The 21307-nt window shown below is 41.6% G+C and overlaps 1 protein-coding gene across 2 annotated transcripts in view; it reads right to left on the bottom strand.

Moving 5' to 3' along the window:
• VCAN (versican) overlaps positions 1 to 20954 on the bottom strand; it is a 114003-nt gene extending 93049 nt beyond the window's left edge. For both annotated transcript variants that reach the window (XM_070412292.1, XM_070412293.1), the window contains exons 1-3: positions 20879 to 20954; positions 8607 to 8682; positions 1742 to 2116 (exon numbers count right to left, since the gene is read on the bottom strand). In XM_070412292.1, coding sequence (XP_070268393.1) covers positions 1742 to 2116; positions 8607 to 8676 — 445 coding nt within the window. In that variant the 5' untranslated portion in view covers positions 8677 to 8682; positions 20879 to 20954. The remainder of the gene's footprint in view (positions 1 to 1741; positions 2117 to 8606; positions 8683 to 20878) is intronic.
• Between the last annotated feature and the right edge of the window lie 353 nt (positions 20955 to 21307).

The raw sequence follows: 21307 nt of genomic DNA, 5'->3' as shown, positions 1-21307 counted from the left end.
ACATCTAACATTTGTTTTTCCATTTCTAATATTGTAAAAAAAAAAAAAGTCATCAAATGCCTTTCAGAAAATTTGTATCTTTATAGAACTACTCTGAAATTGCCAAGAAGAATCTATGGTGGCATTGGGGAAGTATGAGACATAGTTTATAATAATCCCTAAGGCTTAAGCAAGAATTTGAACAGTTTGGGATTAGTCTTATGTTGATGGACGCTTCAAATAGTCTTCTTGCTAATTAAAAATCTTCTGTGTGCACTGATGACTGGCAGTAAGGGGGCACAAAAGGGCCTCCATGACCAAGGCAGGGAATATCAGCCTGTCCAAGTATCTGCAATTGTTGGGAGAATTTGAAGATCTCATGGGGCTAAGGAGATTAAGCAGAGGATTTTCATTGTTTCAGAAGGGCAAGGGACAAATCCATTGCTAATTCTTTAATGATGAAAATCATAAGAAGTTGTTAAACTCCTTTGTGGATTTTTAATATATGTATATTTAATATATTTATATTTATATAGTATATATTTATATATTATTGTATAAATTTATATATAGCGTGCATCTTACACTATTACCCATCTATCTAGAGAAACAGTAATAGAACAAAACAATTCTATGCTAACTAAAATAAATAATAAAAAGCTAAAAGATGGACAAGTCCACAGTATTTAGTCTATGCCTGGTTAACATAAAAATAGATTTATGGGAGAGAACTATAGAATCTGATTGTAAAAGGATGTCCAGAAAATTAACTTGTTGCATCTGAAATTTAAAGTATTTCCTTTTGGCTACACAAGAAAGAGTTTTAATAAAGCCCTTTGTATATATTTCTGAAAGGTAAATATAGGGAAATGGAAGGTTGGAAGAAAACTATGTTCCATCATGTCTGGGTTCGAGAATTTTGCTTAGTAACTTGCCAAAATATTCTTCTTTCAAGAGCTATGGCATTATGAGTGTACCCAATTAAAGCAATTTTTCTTTGCCTTGTCTCCTAACTTAAATTCAAATGACATATAAACCACTACTGAAAGAAGGCTAAACCCCACATGTTTCATTGCAGGACTTAATGGCTAACTAGTGTATTAACCTTAAAAAAATTCACTGAGTTCTTGTTTTGATCCAATTCAAATATTTATTGAGTCCTGGCTTTTAAGGCACTGTGATATGTACCATGGTACTTATTAAGTGCCTTCTATCTTCAATGTAAATTAAGATAAAATTTATATTTCTTATAGGTGAACTCAAAGATTTTAAATCATGTTAGGAGTGTGAGAAAAAAGAAGGAAAGGGGATTTTATCGTGTGTGTATATACATGGATATGTGTATATGCATATGTGTGTATATGTATACGTGCATACACACACATGTAAAATTAAAACAAAATAAATTAGCATGTACAGTCTTAAAAAGCTATCATTGATAGGTCTCAAAAACAAAGTAATGATCTTGAACTATACACCATGTCTTCATATTCACTATTTCCAGAGTATAATGAATCATTGTACATTATTTACAGACTACATTGAATCATTAAAGTTGCTGTGCAAAAAGTCACCTCCCCGCTCTCCTACCCCCAATAAATAACAGTTCATTTTTGGTGAAAGACATGGACTGTTGGGATGACTGACGGTTTTTCCACTTGTCCAAACCCCAAACAAGAATTACTGTTGAGTTAGTGTCCCACAACACTTCTGAGCCAGGTATCATGTTTTACTACCTTCTTATAGATTCCAAAAGCCTTACCGTCCACGGTCAGTGACACTGCCTCCTGTGTGTCTTCAATCCCATACATGACATCGCAGCGGTAGAGGCCCGCGTCACTGGCAAGCAGTTTGACCATGGTGAGTGAGGCATCACCCACATCCTCGGGATGTGTAGGCACAGACACTCTCCCCTTGTAGTCCTGGCCAATCTTGATATTCCCATCTTGAGCCACAAGAACAGTAGTCTCCTTTAAATCCTTTCCACTCTTGTCCAATTCAATCTTAGACCATTTGATTCGGAGAAATTCACTGGTGTTGTAACTGGGTGGTAAGGTAGGCATGGTTGAGAAATGACAAGGTAGGTTGACTTTTCCAGAGAGGGAGCCCTTCACAGGTGGGCTTTTTTCCACTTTGACTAGAAGAAAGAGAAAATACCAAATTAACATTCCTAAAAAAGCCCAAACTGAGTCTATTTAATATGTGAGTGGATAAGAAACTCTTATCCATATCCTATATAATAAAAGTCTAATATGCTAAGTGTTCAGTTGTCCAATCATCCGTTCAACCAATCAAAGCGTAATATGCTAATGATATGCTCAGGCCGCTCAACTGCTCACTATGACATGCACTGACCACCATGGGGCAGACAGTCAACCAGTTGACCAGTCACTATGACATGCACTGACCACCAGGGGGCAGATGCTCCGACCAGTAGGTTAGCTTGCTGCTGGGGTCTGGATGATCAGGACTGAGCAAGACGGGCCAAACATGCCCTGGAGCCCTCCCACGGTCCCTCCTTGGCTGGCCAACCTCCCGCATCCCTCCCCGGCTCTGATCATGCACCCATGGGGTCCCTTGGCCTGGCCTGCACCCTCTCACAATCCGGGACCCCTCAGGGGATGTTGGAGAGCTGGTTTTGGCCTGATCCTGCAGGCATAAAAGGCTAATATGCAAATTGACTGAATGGCAGAACAACCGGTCGCCATGACATGCAGTGACCACCAGGAGGCAGATGCTCAACACAGGAGCTGCCTCCTGGTGGTCAGTGTGCTCCCACAGGGGGAGCACCACTCAGCCAGAAGCCCTGACCCAAGCTCATGGCTGGCCAGCGCAGCAGCGGTGATGGAGGGAGCCTCTCCTGCCTCCACAGTAGTGCTAAAGATGTCCTGCAAGCAGTGGGCCTAAGCTGGCAGTCGGACATCCCCTGAGGGCTCCTGGACTGAAAGAGGGCACAGGTCGTGCTGAGATACCACCCTCCCCCCGAGTGCACAAATTTTATGCCCCAGGCCTCTAGTATGAAATAATGAGAATGATTTTCTATATAATAGTATATATTTTCAATAATGTTCATAACAAAGACAGGGATAAATAATGCTCATTTTATCCACCAAAAATATGACATTAATTTTAAATTATTTGAAATTCAGTATTTAACATGAACAAATAAGTGATACTATAAGGGAAGTATAGGAGAGCAAGCAATCAAGGCCAAAATAAGATTAGAATCAGCCATGCAGGTTTAAAGAACTAAAACAATGCTAGAAAGAGCAGTTAAAAGGTAAATTTATGTCACAGGTCAGAAGATGAAAAATGTTTGTTAAGATAACTGCCACATTACCTTAAAGGAAATGAAAATAAAACTCAAAGAGGAAGTGAAAATTAAAAATGTACTTCTGTAGACTGGAGCGGGGCAAGTCTAACACTTGGAGGGACCCTTTTTGGTTCAGGGTTTGAACCAAGGCTTTCATCATAATGACAAATGCAGCTGCAATCACTTTGCAGTGAAACATTACCTCTAGATTATATCCTGGGGGAAAGTTGGCAGCTGTTCACATAACCGTCCTAAAGTATTAATCAGCACAATGTCTTTCTGTTTAAGCCTTTAAACTTTTAATGAGAAAGAAGGCATTGGCTACAATTTAACACTATTACATGTAAAAGAAATTTTCTTTCACTCCCTCCCCACCCCAGCACCATCTTCCAGTGTCTACTAATTGGCTAGACAATATTTTGGTAATAACAATAGAAATTATCATTAATATACAAGCAACTTACACTTAATGAAAATATGATGAACAAGTTAATAGTAGCCTCTAGGTGGAGTAAAATAATGATTTTTAATTAACCAAATGATGTATATCTAACACTTAGTATGTTAATGGTCAAAGATGTTGGTAACACACATGTGAATATGGACATGCATCAGAAATGATATAGCTGTCAATATAGCCCTGTGGATTCAGTTGGGGATAAGTCATTTTGAAAATTGTAGGAAGATGTGAAGATATTATGATCTTTAAGAAAAAAATACTCCCTATTGCTAGAGATTAAAATTTAATCTCAGAAGGACTGGCCTATAAAATCCTTCATGTGATACAATTAAATATAAAATAACTAATACAGTTTTATATTTACTGTATTAATGATAGAAACCAGTAACCATTCCAAATTTATAATAATCATTGCTGTCATAAATTTCTTTATCCCTTTATCAAATTATATTAAGCTTGTTCAAAACAGGATTTAAGGCACTCAAGATTAAAAAAAACATTAAATGAAGTGTGCTATTAGCTGAACTAAGTTAATCTTTAAAATGTTACAAAGACTATTAATATTTTAGAATCTAATAGCAATGGAATAATTTTATTTTTAATGGCCTCCTTGACTTACAAAATAAATTATCTTACTTAAAGCTCATCCTGAGTGAAAATGGTCCAATCCTTCACTAAGGATGCTCCACTAAGAGGAAGTGACACTCAAGATCCCAGCTGGCTGGTGACACACAGAGGTCTCCTTACACCTAATCAAGGAATCTTTCAGCTTTGGTATCTATTGGGTTCTTCCCCTGTCCCTGAATTAGTTTTGTTTCATTTCCAGAGTCTGTATCTAGCCTATTTCTAATCTATCCTGTTTTTTAAATTGCTTTCTGAACTGAAAACTGTTAGCAATTCCATGATCTTTAAAATAAATCTATAAAGTCCACAGAAGACTCCCAGAGAGAAACTACTACCTGGTACATAGTCCACTAATTCAGAACCCATTAGGGAGATAATGACTACACAATTTTTATTTATTTATTTATTTATTTATTTATTTACTCACTTACTTACTTATTTTGCCAAGAATAGGGGTCCTGAGAAGGGAAGGGGTGAGAATTCTATGACCTAAGAATCTCCTAATTGACATTTATCATTATGTTCTAGAAAATCTTATCTTCCTTTCTGAAGAATTATTTATATGATTGACTTCACCAGAAATAAAGTATTGTTTTTTAAAAGTGGAGAATAAACAACTTTATCATCAACCTCAATGATGGTATAAATTATAAGACTCTTTATCACCTCCTTAAAAATGATTCTAGGGTAAGTGACTTCCAGTTTCTTAATATTTATTACTAAATGATAGTTCTTCTCACAGTTTTAGATGTGTAGGGGCAGAAATGAGATTCAGCCCAATCTATCCAATTGGGAGGTTTCAGAAACTTAGAGCATTTCTTAATATCTCCTCGGTAATGAAAAGACATATTGAAACAAAATGATGTCAAAAGGAAAACTTTCCAAGGGCTATGTATTGTCCTGGATGTTTATAGGTACAAGAAAATTAAAAGCTTTGGTTTGTTAGATATAAATATATATTCCATATAGAATCCAGGATTAACAAAAAGCTGTGTGGTCAGCTCTTTTGTGTATGAAATCTTGGGTCTTAATGTACTGGGTCACAAAAACTAAGTTCACTAAATCTAAATATTTTAAGAAAGAAATTAAGTAGTTCAGAGGATAATGTTTATAGACTATTCCTGTTTAAAAAAAGAAAATTGCTACCTGCAAGAACTTGTCTAAAATTCTGACAATCCAAGTAATAAAATGAATGCTAAAAAAAAGTTCACTGTTCCCACCAGATGGTTAGTGATTTAATGAATACAGTAAGAGAGAAATAAATAAATATTGAATAACCAATTACCTTTCATTCTCTGTTAGTAAATTTGTAGAAGAAGGCTGATGTGAATTCCATCTACATCATTTGATCAAATACACATATAAACACAGAGACCTTGGCCAAAAACATGTCAGAATGAGGGTATGGGAATTTATCTCTTTCTCAGGTGATAAACATTATTCTCTTGTTCATTTATTTGTGGAGAGCGGCTCCCAGGTGGCTAAGTGATACAGGCTGCCTGAGATGCAGCAAGTAAACAAAGCTTGATCAGGTGCATGTAATTGAATAGATTCGAAACCCATGAGAATGTTGTAAACATCTTGACCACGCCCTTACTTTGCCTCGTGTAATCTGGATATAAAATAAAGCAGTGGTTCTCAACCTTGGCTGCACATTGGAATCACCTGGGAATCTTTTTAAAATCCTGATTTCTGGGCCTCTTCCTCCGGAAATTCTGTTTCTTTGTTACTAATGTTGTGGCCCCACCCCAAAACAAAGAAACAGAATTTCCGGAGGAAGGGGCCCAGAAATCAGGATTTTAAAAGGATTCCCAGGTGATTCCAATGTGCAGCCAAGGTTGAGACCCACTGAAATAAAGACTCAGCTTGTAGGCAGCGCTGTCTCTCCATCAGAGAGGGCAGCGTCCCACCCAGACCCAGCTTTATTCTCTTGTCTGTCTTTTCTTAATCCTTCACCGCCCCCTCTCAGGCTCACCAAACCTGGCTGTGCTGGCGTGGCACATTTATTTACTCATGACTATGCATGACTCCGTTTATTAATATTAGAAGAATATTCAAATAACTAGATCAGTGCTAGATAATCAATATAATTGGTATTGTTAAAGCAAAGAGCTCTTTGTGTATTAAAATAAAGCCAATAACCCGTATACAAGATGTTCCTTAATGTTAGTTATTGACTTTTTGAAGGCCTAAGAATAAACAGAAAAAAAACTCAAGATGTAAGTACTTGTGTTGACTCACAACTAGGTACTGCTGTGTGCCTAAATACAAACTTGGTAAATCTGTTTTATGCAGATTTTATGTTTTCAACTTTGCTTCTCATATAAAAAATTAAATTCTTCTGAAATTAGCCTCAACTAATTGCATCTCTTAATTATGATCATAGTTTTATTAATAAAACCCCTTATTTTTGGAGTAAAGTATATAATACAGTGATAGATATACTGTATATGAATGGATGGTGTGGATGGATGAATAAATAGGTGGATGGATGGATGGAGTGATACTTAAACTTTGAATCTTGAAGAATGAGTTGAAGTAGAACTGTAAAGAACAAGAGAATGGACTACCAAGCAGAAAAAATTACTTGTGAAAAGACATGTAATATGAAAGTGTGATGGGATTATAGATTAGTTCAGAGAGTCTGAAGTGTAGAATGAGTTGAGAAAAACATGGAAGTTGACTCTGGAGAGGTACACTAGACAGGAGTAGATCACTGAAGTTCAAGGCAGTAACATTCTTCATGGACCATAGTCCACAAATTTGGAATTATAAAACATTCATTTGGTGGGTATGTAATTTAAAGCTAAGAAAAAAAGTGCATGTAAACTTACCCAGTTATAGAGGGAAGGCAGGAGAGAGGGAAAGAGGGAGGGAGGGAAGGTAGGAGGGAGAGAGAGAGAGAGAAAGAGAGAGAGAGAGAGAGAGAGAGAGAGAGAGAAGAAAGGGAGGTAGGGGCAAATACTTGGCTCTCAGTCTTCTCTTTATTTTCTTGGCTTTTCTCAAAATCTAGTCTCCTGAGAGTTTGATAGTCTTTCTTTCTTTCTTTTTTTTTAAGTAGGAAAGTCTTTGAATAATATTGAAGAAGATGGAAAAATTGCCCAATGACATATATAGTTGGCCCTCTATAACTGTAGGTTCTGCATCCACAGACTCAACCTACTGAAGATTGAAAATTTTTAAATCTTATGTTGTTGCTGATGTGTACTATGTGGTTAAATTTAGATGGTGGCCTCTATACTGAACATGTACAGACTTTTTTTTCCTTGTCATTATTCCCTAAACCATACAGTACAACTATTTACACAGCATTCACATTATATTATATTAGGCATTATAAATAATCTATACATGATTTAAAGTATATGGGAGGATGTACATAGGTTATATGCAAATATTATGCCATCCTATATAATAAAAGGATAGGATAATATGCAAAGTGACCTTAATGGTGGGATGACCGGAGATAACCGGTCACTATGACACACACTGACCACCAGGGGGCAGACGCTCAACACAGGAGCTGCCCCCTGGTGATCAGTGTGCTTCCTCAGGGGGAGTGCCACTCAGCCAGAAGCCAGCTCATGGCTGGCCAGCGCAGCAGAAGTGGTGGTGGGAGCCTCTCCCGCCTCCATGGCAGCACTAAGGATGTCCGACTAATGGCTTAGGTCGCTAAGCCATTAGTCGAATATCCCCCAAGAGCCTCTGGGCTGACAGAGGGATGTCTGACTGCCAGCTTAGGCCTGATCCCCCAGGGAGCAGGCCTAAGCAATCAGTCAAACGTCCCCCAAAGGGTCCTGGACTGCGAGAGGGTGCAGGCCAGGCTGAGGGACACCCCCACCAAGTGCACGAATTTTCATTCACTGGACGTCTAGTGACATATAAGTGAATTGAACATTCTCAGATTTTGGTATCTGTGGAGGGTCCTGGAACCAATCTCCTGTGATACCGAAGGATGGCTGTAGGAGCCTTTTTGCACAGTCTGGAAGTAATCTGGGAAGTTACTGAAAGCCCTCCTGTTTCTTTTGGCATCTTGTTCATTATTTTGTTTTGATTGATTGATTGAAAACAAGTTTTCAACCTAATAATATTTTAACTAAACATTTTCAGCACTGAATAGATAAAAAAAAAATCATCCTTTATTCTAGTGATCCCATATTACCATTTCATGCCCCAATACTCAAATTTTTATTTTGCTTAGCAACAAGGAAATTGTTACCAGACACTCACCTTTACGTAGTGCATGGGTTGCTATTAAGGTAGAGCACATCCATAAGATGCTCTTTATATTAATCAACATCTTGTCCTGAAAATGAAGAAAAATACAAAGTAAATCATAAGCATTCAGGCTTATGGTGGGCCATAAATCACATGCTATGTGTACACTACGTGTATATGTAATCAAAGTAAAAGAAGCAGCTCCTTTTGGATTGTAAAATCAGGAGAGAAATTATAATCGGAGAGGCTGTCCCAGCACTTTAATGATTAGTTTGACTCTCTCTCAATGCAGTAGTTACCAAAATAATCCCAGAACCCAATTTGGGGGACATAACAACATGAATGTGTGGGACAAACACAACTGGGTAGGCTGTAGGAAGAACAGTCAGGACCACAGCCTTCTTCCTAGTGGCTAGGAACTGGCACAAGAGAGAGGGTTGACCACAAAGTCTGCTTGGAAACAGGAAATTGATCATAGATGGAATGAGAGAAGATAGGGAAGCAATAGGGAGAGATGTTGAAAGAAGAAGATTTGTATCAAATGTGAGGCAAGAAGAAGCCTGGTGGTTCATGCACATGATATCAAAACAGAGATTAAAGACTTCAGCAGGTTTCTTTAAAGAACAGACTCAATTTAGTTTCTAGGAAGCTGCACAAACAAAATAAATGTATTATGAGGAACTGTTAATTACCAAAAAAAAGCAGTGCTTTCCAGGACTTTTAAAGCCATTCTAATAATTCTAAAGTCAGAAGGGTAACGAACGAAAGGAAACACCCTGTTCTGAGTCAAGAAACCTGCTCTTGCTTTGCCATTAATTTACTGTGTGACTTTGGGGAAGTCGTTTTAACAAACAGACTCAAATGGTCTCTTCCAGCTCAAATTTCTAAGAAGCAGTAATTATGAGGAGGGTAAGTACTAGTGTTGGGGACCATCTAGAAATCAAAGAGCCAATCTCTGAAGGATTTTGAAGATTATTTGATCTCCACAGTCATGCCCTTCTCAGCCACATTTAGACTATTCCATAGTAGGCAATGTCGGTCGGCTACTACAAGTAGCCATTCCTCTTTCTCCTTTCCAACAATACTCTGCTTCCATTCTAGTATCTACCCTCCTTCACACAGACATATATTTTAGAGGACCCTGGGTCAAACCCCAGCCAAGGGGTGATCCTGACTGTCCTAAGGAAATCCAATTCCTGTCACCAGTGATCAGTTTTGAACTAAATGTATCATGCGATTTTGGCCAATGAAATGTGAGGAGATCTCTGCAAGGGTTCAAGCAGGTGCTCCTGGGAAAGGTATATTCATCTTAAGAGAACAAAAAGAAAAGATGGTTGCTTTTCTTCACTGCACATTATAATGATAGGATAATTCTTCTCAAGCTGTGGTAGTCATCTTTCATCCCTGAGTGTGTAAGATAGCCTCAGGGGGTGAAGCTCAGAAAGACTCAGGAGAAACAGAGCTTAAGCCTAGAGTGAGCCATTCCTTTGAACTTTCTTTTATATGAGATAATAAATTCCTTTCTTATTTAAACCCAGTAAAATCAGGGAATTTTGTTACTTGTAGCTGAAGGCATCTTACTGACACATATTTGAGTTGGTGTCCTAAATAATTTCCTAACACTTTCCTTACAAAATATCTAAAATCTGTATTATTTAGGAAACCTAGATTGAAAACAACCAAATGCTATAAGAATCCAAGTCCAATTTAATCTCAGTTTCAATCTCATAATTTATGCCAGCTATTTATTTTTCCTGGATGTTATTCTCCATTTGATTGCTTTATTTTATATATCTTGAAATAAGTGTGAAAACAAAATGATAAGATTCCAGATATTTCCTAAAGAGCATTTTTTAACTTAACACATTATATGTGTATTTTTCAGGCCATTTGACAACTCACAATGAACAGTTGATAATCTTAAAGGAACCTTGACTATTAAATTTATAATTTAGCATATAATTGCTGGGATATGCTAATAAACAGTGTTTAACACTAACTGGGAAATTAGATTTCTACATTTCTGGAATTATTATAAGATACCACAGCAAACAGAAAGTATACATCTATATCTCAATGCCATTACAATATTTCAGGTAAAAATAAAGATATCAATTTCACACACTCTATAGCAGCGGTTCTCAACCTGTGGGTCGCGACCCCTTTGGGGGTCGAACGACCCTTTCACAGGGGTCGCCTAAGACCATCGGAAGACACGTATATAATTACATATTGTTTTTGTGATTAATCACTATGCTTTAATTATGTTCAATTTGTAACAATGAAATTGGGGGTCACCACAACATGAGGAACTGTATTAAAGGGTCGCAGCATTAGGAAGGTTGAGAACCACTGCTGTATAGTTAAAAGTTTCCATAAAAATGAAATTTTAAATTATATTATAAAACGCTATCAAAGAAAATGCATTCTATGAATATTAACTGAATCCAAATAAGAAAACTTTCTATAAATGTACTTATAAACAATAATATCCTATCATCCTGAAAGAAAAATTGTTCTTAGTTTTTTTCTGTGCTCCCCCTCCCCCTTCCCCTGGAAATGTTTATAAGCATATTGTTAAAAATCTGGACTCCACGGTCAAGTAGCCCTGAATTCAAGTTCTGAATCCTGTACTTATACTCTGTGATTTTAGGTAAATTACTAATTCTTTCATTTTCAGTAGCTAATTAATTGTCAAAAGTAGTACTTAATTGCCCTAGCCAGTTTGGCTCAGTGGATAGAGCAATGGAAGGGTCCCAGTTTCAATTCCCCTTAAGGGCACATGCGCGGGTTGTGGGCTCAATACCAGTAGGGGGCCTACGGGAAGCAGCCAATCAATGATTCTCATCATTGATGTTGCTATCTCTCTCTGCCTCTCCCTTCCTCTCTGAAATAAATAAAAATGCATTTTTTAAAAAGTAGTAATTATTGGAGTGATTGTAAGAGTTGATAAAATAATGCATATGACATATAGCTCAGTGATACACAGTGTACTCAGTACTCAATATTTGTTATTGAACTTACTCATTCAGTCTTTATCAGGTGTTCTTTTCCTGGTTTCATATTACTAATAGTAAAACGAAAAGTAGTTGAAGCTCTTATATTTGATCATTGTAACCTGGGTTACTACTATAGGAGATGTGTGCAATTCTGTGCTTACAATGAATTATCCTATGTGCTTTGAATCAGTACTTGTAAACATGTTTTATCTCCTCTGTAGACCTAACTCTGGCAGGCAGGGCTAGTACCATATTCAACTTACTAATCCCCACAATAGTTCCACAGTGCCAGGTTTAGAGTAGACCCCTGAAGGAGATTCATACACCAACCAAATGCATAACTAATGCTTCCATATTCTATTCAGAAACACACTTTTAAGCAGCAAAGTGCCAATAATCCCTTATGAATATGGGCAAGTAGGCTAATTAATACCTGAAGTAGATTTAAATCAGTCTAGTTGGTTATTCACCATGACACAATAATAACTGATGTTTGTCAATATCTTATTGGATCTCATAACAAACCCAGAGTAGAGATGTGATCCTCCCCCAGGAATGGATCTCCTGCATCCTCATCTCCTCCAAGACAGATACTCAAAGTCTAACTCCATGTACCATACTTCATCCTTAATGTAACGAGTATTCTCACCACTTGCCTTAAAATTGCCCTTAAGACAAGGATAAGGAATAAAGCCAGTATATTGAAAATATAAGGGAGAGATACATTGATCACATTTTAACTATATTTGTAAAATTATGTTTAAATAAGTTGCCAACATGTAAAACTTTGAGTTTTCATACTAAGTCTCACATCTCTGACTTTTTTTTTTTAATTCAGATCTAGCAACTGTAGGTTCATCTTCCAGCTGGCCAGTCACTAGCTCTAAGCAATCAGCAGCCTCTCACCTTGGCTCTGTGTGCTCAAGGTTATCACTGACCCCATTGGGCTTCTCATCCATTTCTACTACATGCCTGTTCCTTGTAGGCACCCAAATTTACAACCCCGTGATCTAAAGGATGGTCATTATCTCTTTAGTAAATATCTCAGAGTGGTTTACTGAGCTTAGTTACCCGAGACCATGGGCATTCATTCATTTCTCTAATTTTCTTAAGGCTATGTCCAAGTGCATGGTTATTAAGGCACACTATTTCCCTTCTTGATCCTACTAAGTGAGAAACTTCTTTTTTGTTTTGTTTTTTCAGCACCACTCAAACCCCCATTTCTATTTCTCTGCTCTTCCTGTCAGGCTTGTAAGCATAATCTATTAGTGATAACGAGTCTGTCTACATAGAAAGACCTGGGAGATAGGAGAACCCGTGCCTATATTTAGCATTCTACTCCAGTAAAGTCAATGAGAAGAGGAGAAAGTCTTTGAACAATCAAGACACAGCTGACTGTGGCTGTTTGATTGCCAGGGAGACACAAGAGACAAGGTCAACCAGACTCCTATCCATGAGAAATGACTGCAGAGAGAATAAAGGTCACTCCAGGAATGGGCTGCCTCAGAGAAAGAGAGAGCCAAAGCTCTAGCAAACAGACTTTTAATATTCTCCCTTGATCTTGGGGAAGCCTCACTGAGCAAAGGGTGACTTAAGGACACAAATAATGGTTTTGTCTTCCAGTCTTTGAATTAGTTACCTCAGACAACCAACTGTCTAGGACAGTGGTCGGCAAACCGCAGCTCGCGAGCCACATGCAGCTCTTTGGCCCCTTAAGTGTGGCTCTTCCACAAAATACCACGTGCGGGCGCGCACTTACAATGCGAAGTTGACTTAAAACTTTAAGTAAAGTTTATTAAGTTAATTTTAGGGAACGTTGTGGAGTGAAAGAAGATGTAGTGTCGAGGATTGAGAAAGGTATGTTAAGAGGGTTTGAACATATAGAGAGGAAGAACAAAAGGAGATAGACAAAACAAGTATACAAGATGAGTGTGGATGGGAGAGTTGGAAGGGGTCGACCTCAGCGAACGTACCTCAATCAGATTGAGGACGTTTTTAGCAAAGGCCAGCTTAGGAGTACCCTAATGAAGTTAATAACAATGTACCTACCTATATAGTTTAAGTTTTAAAAATTTGGCTCTCAAAAGAAATTTCAATCGTTGTACTGTTGATATTTGGCTCTGTTGACTAATGAGTTTGCCGATCACTGGGCTAGGACACCTCAGCCACAAAGTGGATGTAATGAGCATTGCCTATTACATTGATCCTGGTGCTTTCTTACAGGAGGAATTGTCGTAATACAGAGAGAATTCGCTCATGGTTTAAACATGAACTCTCATGAATTTACTTCACAGGAGTAATGTCGCCATGTGAATTTATCACTAACCTGTGACTGGATTCCTGAACCTGGACTTCGCTAAGCCTTTTCTTGTCATTGCCCCTTAGTACTGCTCTGTTCTCTGCCTGGAGAACTTTTTCATCAATCTATGGAAAACATACAGCACTTTCTATCCCGTTTCCTATGCTTGAGTTTCATCATTGCCCTTTATCAACATTTTTAGGTATGTATTTGGAAATTGCCTTTCTCTCCCCACCTTAATATAAGCTCCAGGAGAGCAGTCTTTGGTGTTTGTGTTTACATATACTATTTGGTATATTACTTCCTTTACTTAATATTCAGTGTATCTTGCAATCAGTAAATATAGTCTTTCTATGTTATTTTCAGCTACATAGTATTTCATTAGATAAATGTAGCATCTTTTGTTTCACCAATTCCATGATGATCCTTTAAGGTGTTTCCAACTTTTTGTTATTAGAAAAAGTACTGCAAAGGGCAACCTTGTCCATTTATCTTGGATGACATTTGTTCCAATATCTATATGATAATATCTAGAAGAGGAATTGCTGGGTCAAAGGTTATATGCATTTTTTTCAAAATTTGATAGCTATTACCAAATTATTTTCTAAAAAGATGACCTTATTTACATTGCCACAGTACTATATGAGATCCAATTGTCCCACAACCTGGTCAACACAAACTTCCATCAAGCTTTTTATTGTTACTGCTCTGACTGATGAAAAGTGTAGCATATCATTGTTGTTTTAATTGCTGTTTATGAATGAAGCTGAGCAATTTCTCATAATTAAAAAACATTTATGCATATTTCTGTTTCTTCCAATTGCCCATACATAATTGCCTTTATGTTACAGATAGTTTCCAAATGTGCTATTTGTTTTAATGTAAATAATTTGTTATTTAGTCAGACTTGTCAATTCTTTTTAGATTGCTTCTGGGTTTTATCTTTTGTTTAGAACAGGTTTATCCACTCCTAGCTTATTATTATAAAAATCCCATGATTTCCTCTGGTTCTTTTCTTTAAATGTAATTCTGCACATTTCATATTTGATCCATCTTAACTTTATTTTAGAACAAGAAATGAGGTAGAAATTGACTCAGACTTTGAATGAACTGATCAATTGTCCCCATACCATTTATTGAATAATACTTTTCCACTTAATTTTCATGTCCATTTCAGTGTATTTCTGGAATCTGTCTTCTGTTCAATGAAACTTGACAGTTCTTAAAACAATATACCTCTATCTAACTCATTTTATATATTTAGTAGGAAATACACAATTTATGGAATACTGTCATTATTATTAAAGTTATAGAATCAGATCAATCTGAGTCCCACATACATACTATAGTAACACCACTTATTTGTATAGTTTTCCTTTTGCAAAAGCCTTTCCACAGGTATTCATCCTTTTAATGTTTATAACTGTATATTCACTTAATTGATTCTGACACTAAAGGTCTAGAAATTCTGTCTTAATCTGGTTTTCTCAGTCTACTGCTCATCCCACTACACCGGAGGTAATATCAACTCAGTGATCTATACTAATAAAAGGGTAATATGCAAATTAGTCAGGACGCCCTCATGCAATGACCGAACAGCAGGCTGCATGGGGCGACCAGGCCAGCAGGAGGGGCAGGGAGGGGTGACCAAACAACTGAACAGCAGACTGTGTGTGGTGACCAGGCCGGAAGGGGAGGGGGCAGTGAGGGGCGACCAGGCTGGCAGGAGGGGGCAGTGAGGGGCGACCAGGCTGGCAGGAGGGGGCAGTTAGGGGTGACCAGGCTGGCGGGGGTCAGTTAGGGGCGACCAGGCCAGAAGGGGGGGGCAGTTACGGGTGATGAGGCTGGCAGGCAGAGATAGTTAGGGGTGATCAGGCTCGCGGGGGGGGCGGGCATTAGGGGCGATCAGGCAGGCAGGCGAGAGGTTAGGAGCCAGCGGTCCCGGATTGTGAGATGTATGTTCCAGATTGGAGAGGGTGTAGGCTGGGCTGAGGCAACCTCCCACCCCATGCACAAATTTCATGCACCGGGCCTCTAGTTTAATAATAAAAAGATTGAAACTTACATATTATATATGTTTTTATAATGTGATGTAATCTCATTTTTATAGACATAAGGACCTCTTAAAATTCTTAGAAGAATTGGGTAGAATATATATATATATATATATATATATATATATATATATATATATACCCTTTTATAGCTGATAGAGCTGTAGAGCTGTCCAGAGGAATTTCAGGAAACATAATTGACAAACATATTAAACAAAGGTAATTTTCACTAACCACTGAAATATAACCACTTCTGGCATATTCAGTGATAAGAACTTAGCAAAGTAAAAAAAAATATATCCTGGAGAACATATGCATATATATGTAATTTACCAAGTCTAGGCTACCAGAGGAAACTGGCAAAAATTCACTCATTGAAGTGGAAGTGGAGCTCAGCCAAGTCATTAATCTCTACATCCCCTTGTTCTGATTCCAAACCAGAAAGAGTATGGGCCTTGTGTTTTCGGGTAAAGTACAGACCTATGCAACAATCAGCATGTTTTCCTAGACCAGAGCTAGGAACCCCCAACAATGAGGGTTTGTGAGTCCAAACTGGTTTCTCTAGGTGGGTGGTGAAATAATAGCCTACTACAGTCATTCATTCTTTCCCTCAAATGAACCATGTGTCCTGAAAAGTTCTGCTCAGTCACAGGGTAAAATCCCATTTTACATACAGTGTCTAGGTATGTTTGCCCATGAATAAGGTCAACACACATGTTTAAACCCCACGAGGAAAGGAGAGCTTAGTTTTACAACTGTTGGGAGACAGCCTTGGTTGATCTTTGTGTTCTCAAAGGCTCTGATGCTCAATTAGTGACCAATCATTAACCATGAAGTACTTAAGCATAAAATGTGAGGAAAGAGAAAACAATGACTGTCTTTAATATCCATTATATTCAGCCTTAATTTAGCTCTTTAGGTCTTTTCCAAAAAGAATTTACAAGGGTGCAGATATAGATATCTTAGGATATTAGAAGCATCCCCCTCCAGTTTGTAAGCATAGAGAAAAAGAAATCTATATCTGTAAACATATGTAAATCTAGGAGGATTCTTTTCAAACTTCATTTTTTAAAAGCCAGAAATATATTGTAGGAATAGCTTTTTATTTCTTTTTAATCTACTAAGGAAAAACAATAACTTTGAATTTTTACATAAATTCTTAAGGATTATCTTGACTCTCATCCCTCTTCCCACCACCCACAAAGAAGATTAAGGACTGTGGACTTCCTGCTGGAGGAAGTAATTGCTCAATCACTTTGGAATCCACTGGGACCCTTTGCAGTATTAATTAGTCAAGACAGACATATGCAATTGTAAAATATTCCTTTCTTTCTTTAGAGCTCAGAACTAGAAGTCAGTCTCTGATGCCTTCTGCTTGATATGCTGACATTCCAAGTTACACATTGCCCAAACTGGGGACCGATCTTATCTCAGCAAACTCATTGTAGCTTCCATGGGTGCCTTCCTATTTTTATATTAAACTCACCACATACTTCATATGAATATTTGCAGGATAGATTTGGCATAATTGCCAAGCAGTACTTAAAATAATCTACGTCACAGCTTTTAGGAGTCAAAAAGAGAAAGAGCGTTAATTAGATGTCAGCATGTGAGACTGAAGAGATCATTAAAACCCTGCAAAGAAACAGGAGAGATTAAAATACAGCTCTAAGTGGCAGCGTCTCATCTGCGCCACATTCCCTCAAGTCACTAGTTCAGTCATTTCATAAATATGCGCTCAGCTCCCACTACGGACGGGCGCACAGGCTAAGGCCCCTGATGCCCGGAGACCGCCCCTACACCCGCTCAGCCCCAAAGTATCTGCGCTCGTGGAATTCTGTAAGTTCTGTCAAAAAATGGCAATTGCTTGTTATTCCAGACGAACTCTGTATGACAGTGGTTATCCTTGTAGCAACGACAAAAAGTGGTCTTTAAACCGACCCCAACGTATTTAATGCAGGAGAGTCTCATTTTTCTGCCAAGTACAAAAGAGTTTGCTTGGAGTAGGTCTTTCCTTCTTCCCAGTCGCAAAGCAAAAACTCCTCCTACCGCTCCAAAGAAACAAGAAAAAAAAAAAGCCAGTCTTTCAATAGGAGTGTTTAGCGCCGTCTGGATAGGAGTCGGGCTGCCTACAGCACAGCTGCCAACAACCTTAGGGCTGGGGGTGCAGACGCGGAGCTCCCACCACGTAGCTGCCCCGCCTCCCCCGCCCGCCCCGCCTCCGTCCTGCGAAGAGGGGGCGGGGAGGGCGGGGGGGCGGGGGGGGCGCTCCATTGGCCTCTGGGCGGGGACCTAGGGGGCGCCCCGCCAGCCTCCAGGCTGAACGGAGGGCTGGTTCGCAGAACCGCTGTCTCGGAGCCGAGAAGTCACACCCGTCTTGGGCCGCAGCTGAGCCCCAGCCCACGTGGCGGCGGATAGTGAACTCCCGGCGGCAAAGAGTGCGGGTCGCGGCCCCGGCCCCGGCCCCGGCCCCGGCGTGGGCTGAGCCCATCGGGGACCACCCCAAACCCTGTGCTCTAAGGGGCTAGTTCCTCCCCTACTCTTCCACCCTGCACGCGTTTCTTGTCGCTCGTGGGATTAAAGAACTACGTTAACAAGAGACCTGAAATTCAGCCCAAAACTTAGAAACCCTGCCCGTCCGCTCCCAGCTGTTGGCGCGCCTCTGTCCCATCTCCGGTCCTGCCTTCCTCCCTTCCCCCCACTGTCCCCTTCCTTTCCTTTTTCCTCTGGCACCCTCCTTCCAAACTTCCATGTTCCTTGGAGGCCGTGAAGTTGAGGGGGTTTCAACTTTGGATTAGGGACCCTTCTTCTGCAATGTCCTGGGGCGGGGCCCTAGCATTGGGTTCAAATGGTCATGGGACTTCGTAACATTTCCAAAAGTTAGGCATTCTGTATTATCTTTCTTAAAGCGACGGCCAAAACTGGGCACCAACCCCCTTCCCCCCAAAACCGGGATCCGCCGGGCTCCGTGTGTTCGTGAGCCCCGCTGCAGGCTCGCCGCGTGGCCTAACTGACTCGGAAGAAGGCACTTCTGGGCTTTGCATAGGCAAGGTCTCCCTCCCGAGTCCTGCAAACCCTTAGATTTATGTCGCAGGTTCTGAAGTAGAAAACGAACGACTGAAGGGGAAGATAAGGTCCTCCCTCCATCCTTGTGAAAACCGCTCCTTTCACTGGATGGGTGGATAGGAAGAGACACTCGCTTTTTTCGCCACCTTGCTGGATTTCTCCATCAGGGGGCGCCCACACCCGCCACAAAACGCCCTATTCCTAGACGTCTGGGTTCGGCAAGTCCTTTGCACGCCGCTGCGGGCAGATCCCAAGGAGCGCGCCGCCTCCCTAGCTCCTAGCTCCTCCCTTCTGGCCGGCCTCGGCGGACACGAGAGGCAGGGACACTAGCCATTCATTTGTCAGCCTTGGGGGAGGGGACGCAGGAGAGAGAGAGAGACCGAGTAGCCGAGGCTGGGAGAGGGGAAGAGAGGCAGAGAAGATGGAGACAGAGGGAGAGACAAAGATGAGACAAGGGACCCGGCTGCGAGACTGCCTTTCTGCCTGTGAGTGCGCGCCAGGCGGGGCAGCTCCCAGGCTCGGCGGAGCTTTCCCCTCCCTCCCGCAGCATCTCCCCGGGACCAGCCGGACTAGCTGCGGCGCAGCTGGATCCCAGAGCACATAGTTTAGGCTATGACACTATTTTTCGACCTCGTTCTCCTCTGCCTAACACGCTGACCACTCCACGCCCAGTGACACGGACAGCGAGCCGGGACAGCCCTGGTGCCCCCTAGTCCGCAAGCACCGGGGCTGCCGCCCAACAGCGCCCACGCCTCCGCAGGGCGGTGGGACGCTCAGCCCAGGGCGTCCCGCGGGGCTCCCGGCACTCGCTCTCCGCGGCCGCGGGACCCGCCAGTAAAGTTGCTCAACCAGGACCGAGGGCTGGGAGGGGGTGGGGAGATGGAAGGAAAAGGAGGGCTGCCGTGGCCCGGGCGAGAGGGCTGGTCCTGGAGGCTCCAGATTCGAGTCCCCGCGCCACCTTTGTCTGTGGAGCGCTCGGAGCGCAGGTTTGCTCATTGAGACGGGAGCCTCCACTCCGCTCTTCACAGGGAGATAAACTCTTGCACATCCCTGCTGGTTCAGGGCGAGCTTTTCCCGCCCAGGCGCCTCCCAGACCTCCGCGGCGCTCCAACAACCCCACCCCCACCCCCTGCTCCTTCCCGGCGGGTCGCTGCGCACCGCGCGCAGGACAAAAGAACCCGGGGGCACCGGGGAGAGCCTTGACAGCCCCTAAGTCACCAAGGAGACGCAGCCCAGGGCCCCGGACCTCCCCCGGCCGGACCTCCCCCAGACTGCCTGCGGGCGGAGGGGGATCAGGTCCGCACAGGTCCCGGGCTGCTGGGGCGCGGGGTCCCCCTGTCAGGAGCAGCCCGGGAGCCGCTTTCCAGGAACGCAGGGAATTGACCGCACACCAGGGGCCGGGAACCAGGTGGCCCGCACCAAAGCGGCTTCGGGGACTTGTATGTGGGCAAGTCTCGGAGTCCCCATTCAAACTTTTGCCTCAGCAGGTTAACAAAAAAAGATCAAGATATACCAGGGTCCCCCTTCTCCTCTCCAGCTCAAGACCCAACGACTTTTCTAGGGGTTCTCCACCATTCTCTTCCCTCCCTTCCCCCAAATCCGTTAGTACTTCTACCCCCACCCCACCTCGGGCTTCTTTTGTCTGCATCTTTTTCAGCACCCTGGTCCCTCCGTACTCCTCTCTGCAGACGTCCTTCTGAAAGTTACCTGCATTTTTAAAGTGCATATATTTTCTTAATGTCGCCCCACATCTACTTCTCTTTGCCTTAAAGCCTTCTACCCATTGCAATGTATTTCTTTCTTCTACGCTTGCTTTTTTTCCATAAGTTTTTTTTTTTTAAAGGGGAACAAAAGAAACGTGATTACCTTGAAAGGCGGCTTAGTGCAGTTTGTGGGAAACAATTCACCGCAGAGCTGCGCGAATGGGCTCGGCGTGCCCGGGCGGGTCACATAGGAAGCGCGGTGGCCGGGGGACGGGTGCGGATGGTGCGGGACGGTGCTGCAAGATGCGGGAGGATGCGGGGCTGACCACAGATCCCAGTCCCAGAGCCTGACGGCAGCGCTTAATGTTCGCGGCTGTTTCGCCCGCCCGCCTGGAGTTCCTCCCCAGAAAGGCTTGGGGCAGCTCGCCTGCAAGTTCAAATGCGGGTTGTGACACCCATCGTCATCATATCACTGTACCGTCAGCACCGAGGAGGAGACTCCGCGAGGAGGAGGAGGAAGAGGAGGAGGGCTCATTCACCGGCTCCTGAAGCGCTCCGCTGCTCCAGCCACTCCTAAGAGCCCAGGCTCGGA

The sequence above is a fragment of the Myotis yumanensis genome, unplaced genomic scaffold, assembly GCF_028538775.1.
Source record: "Myotis yumanensis isolate MYYU_CA2020_CCGP unplaced genomic scaffold, mMyoYum1.0.hap1 SCAF_4, whole genome shotgun sequence".
Taxonomy (NCBI): domain Eukaryota; kingdom Metazoa; phylum Chordata; class Mammalia; order Chiroptera; family Vespertilionidae; genus Myotis; species Myotis yumanensis.
This window is presented reverse-complemented; position numbering and strand designations above follow the sequence as displayed.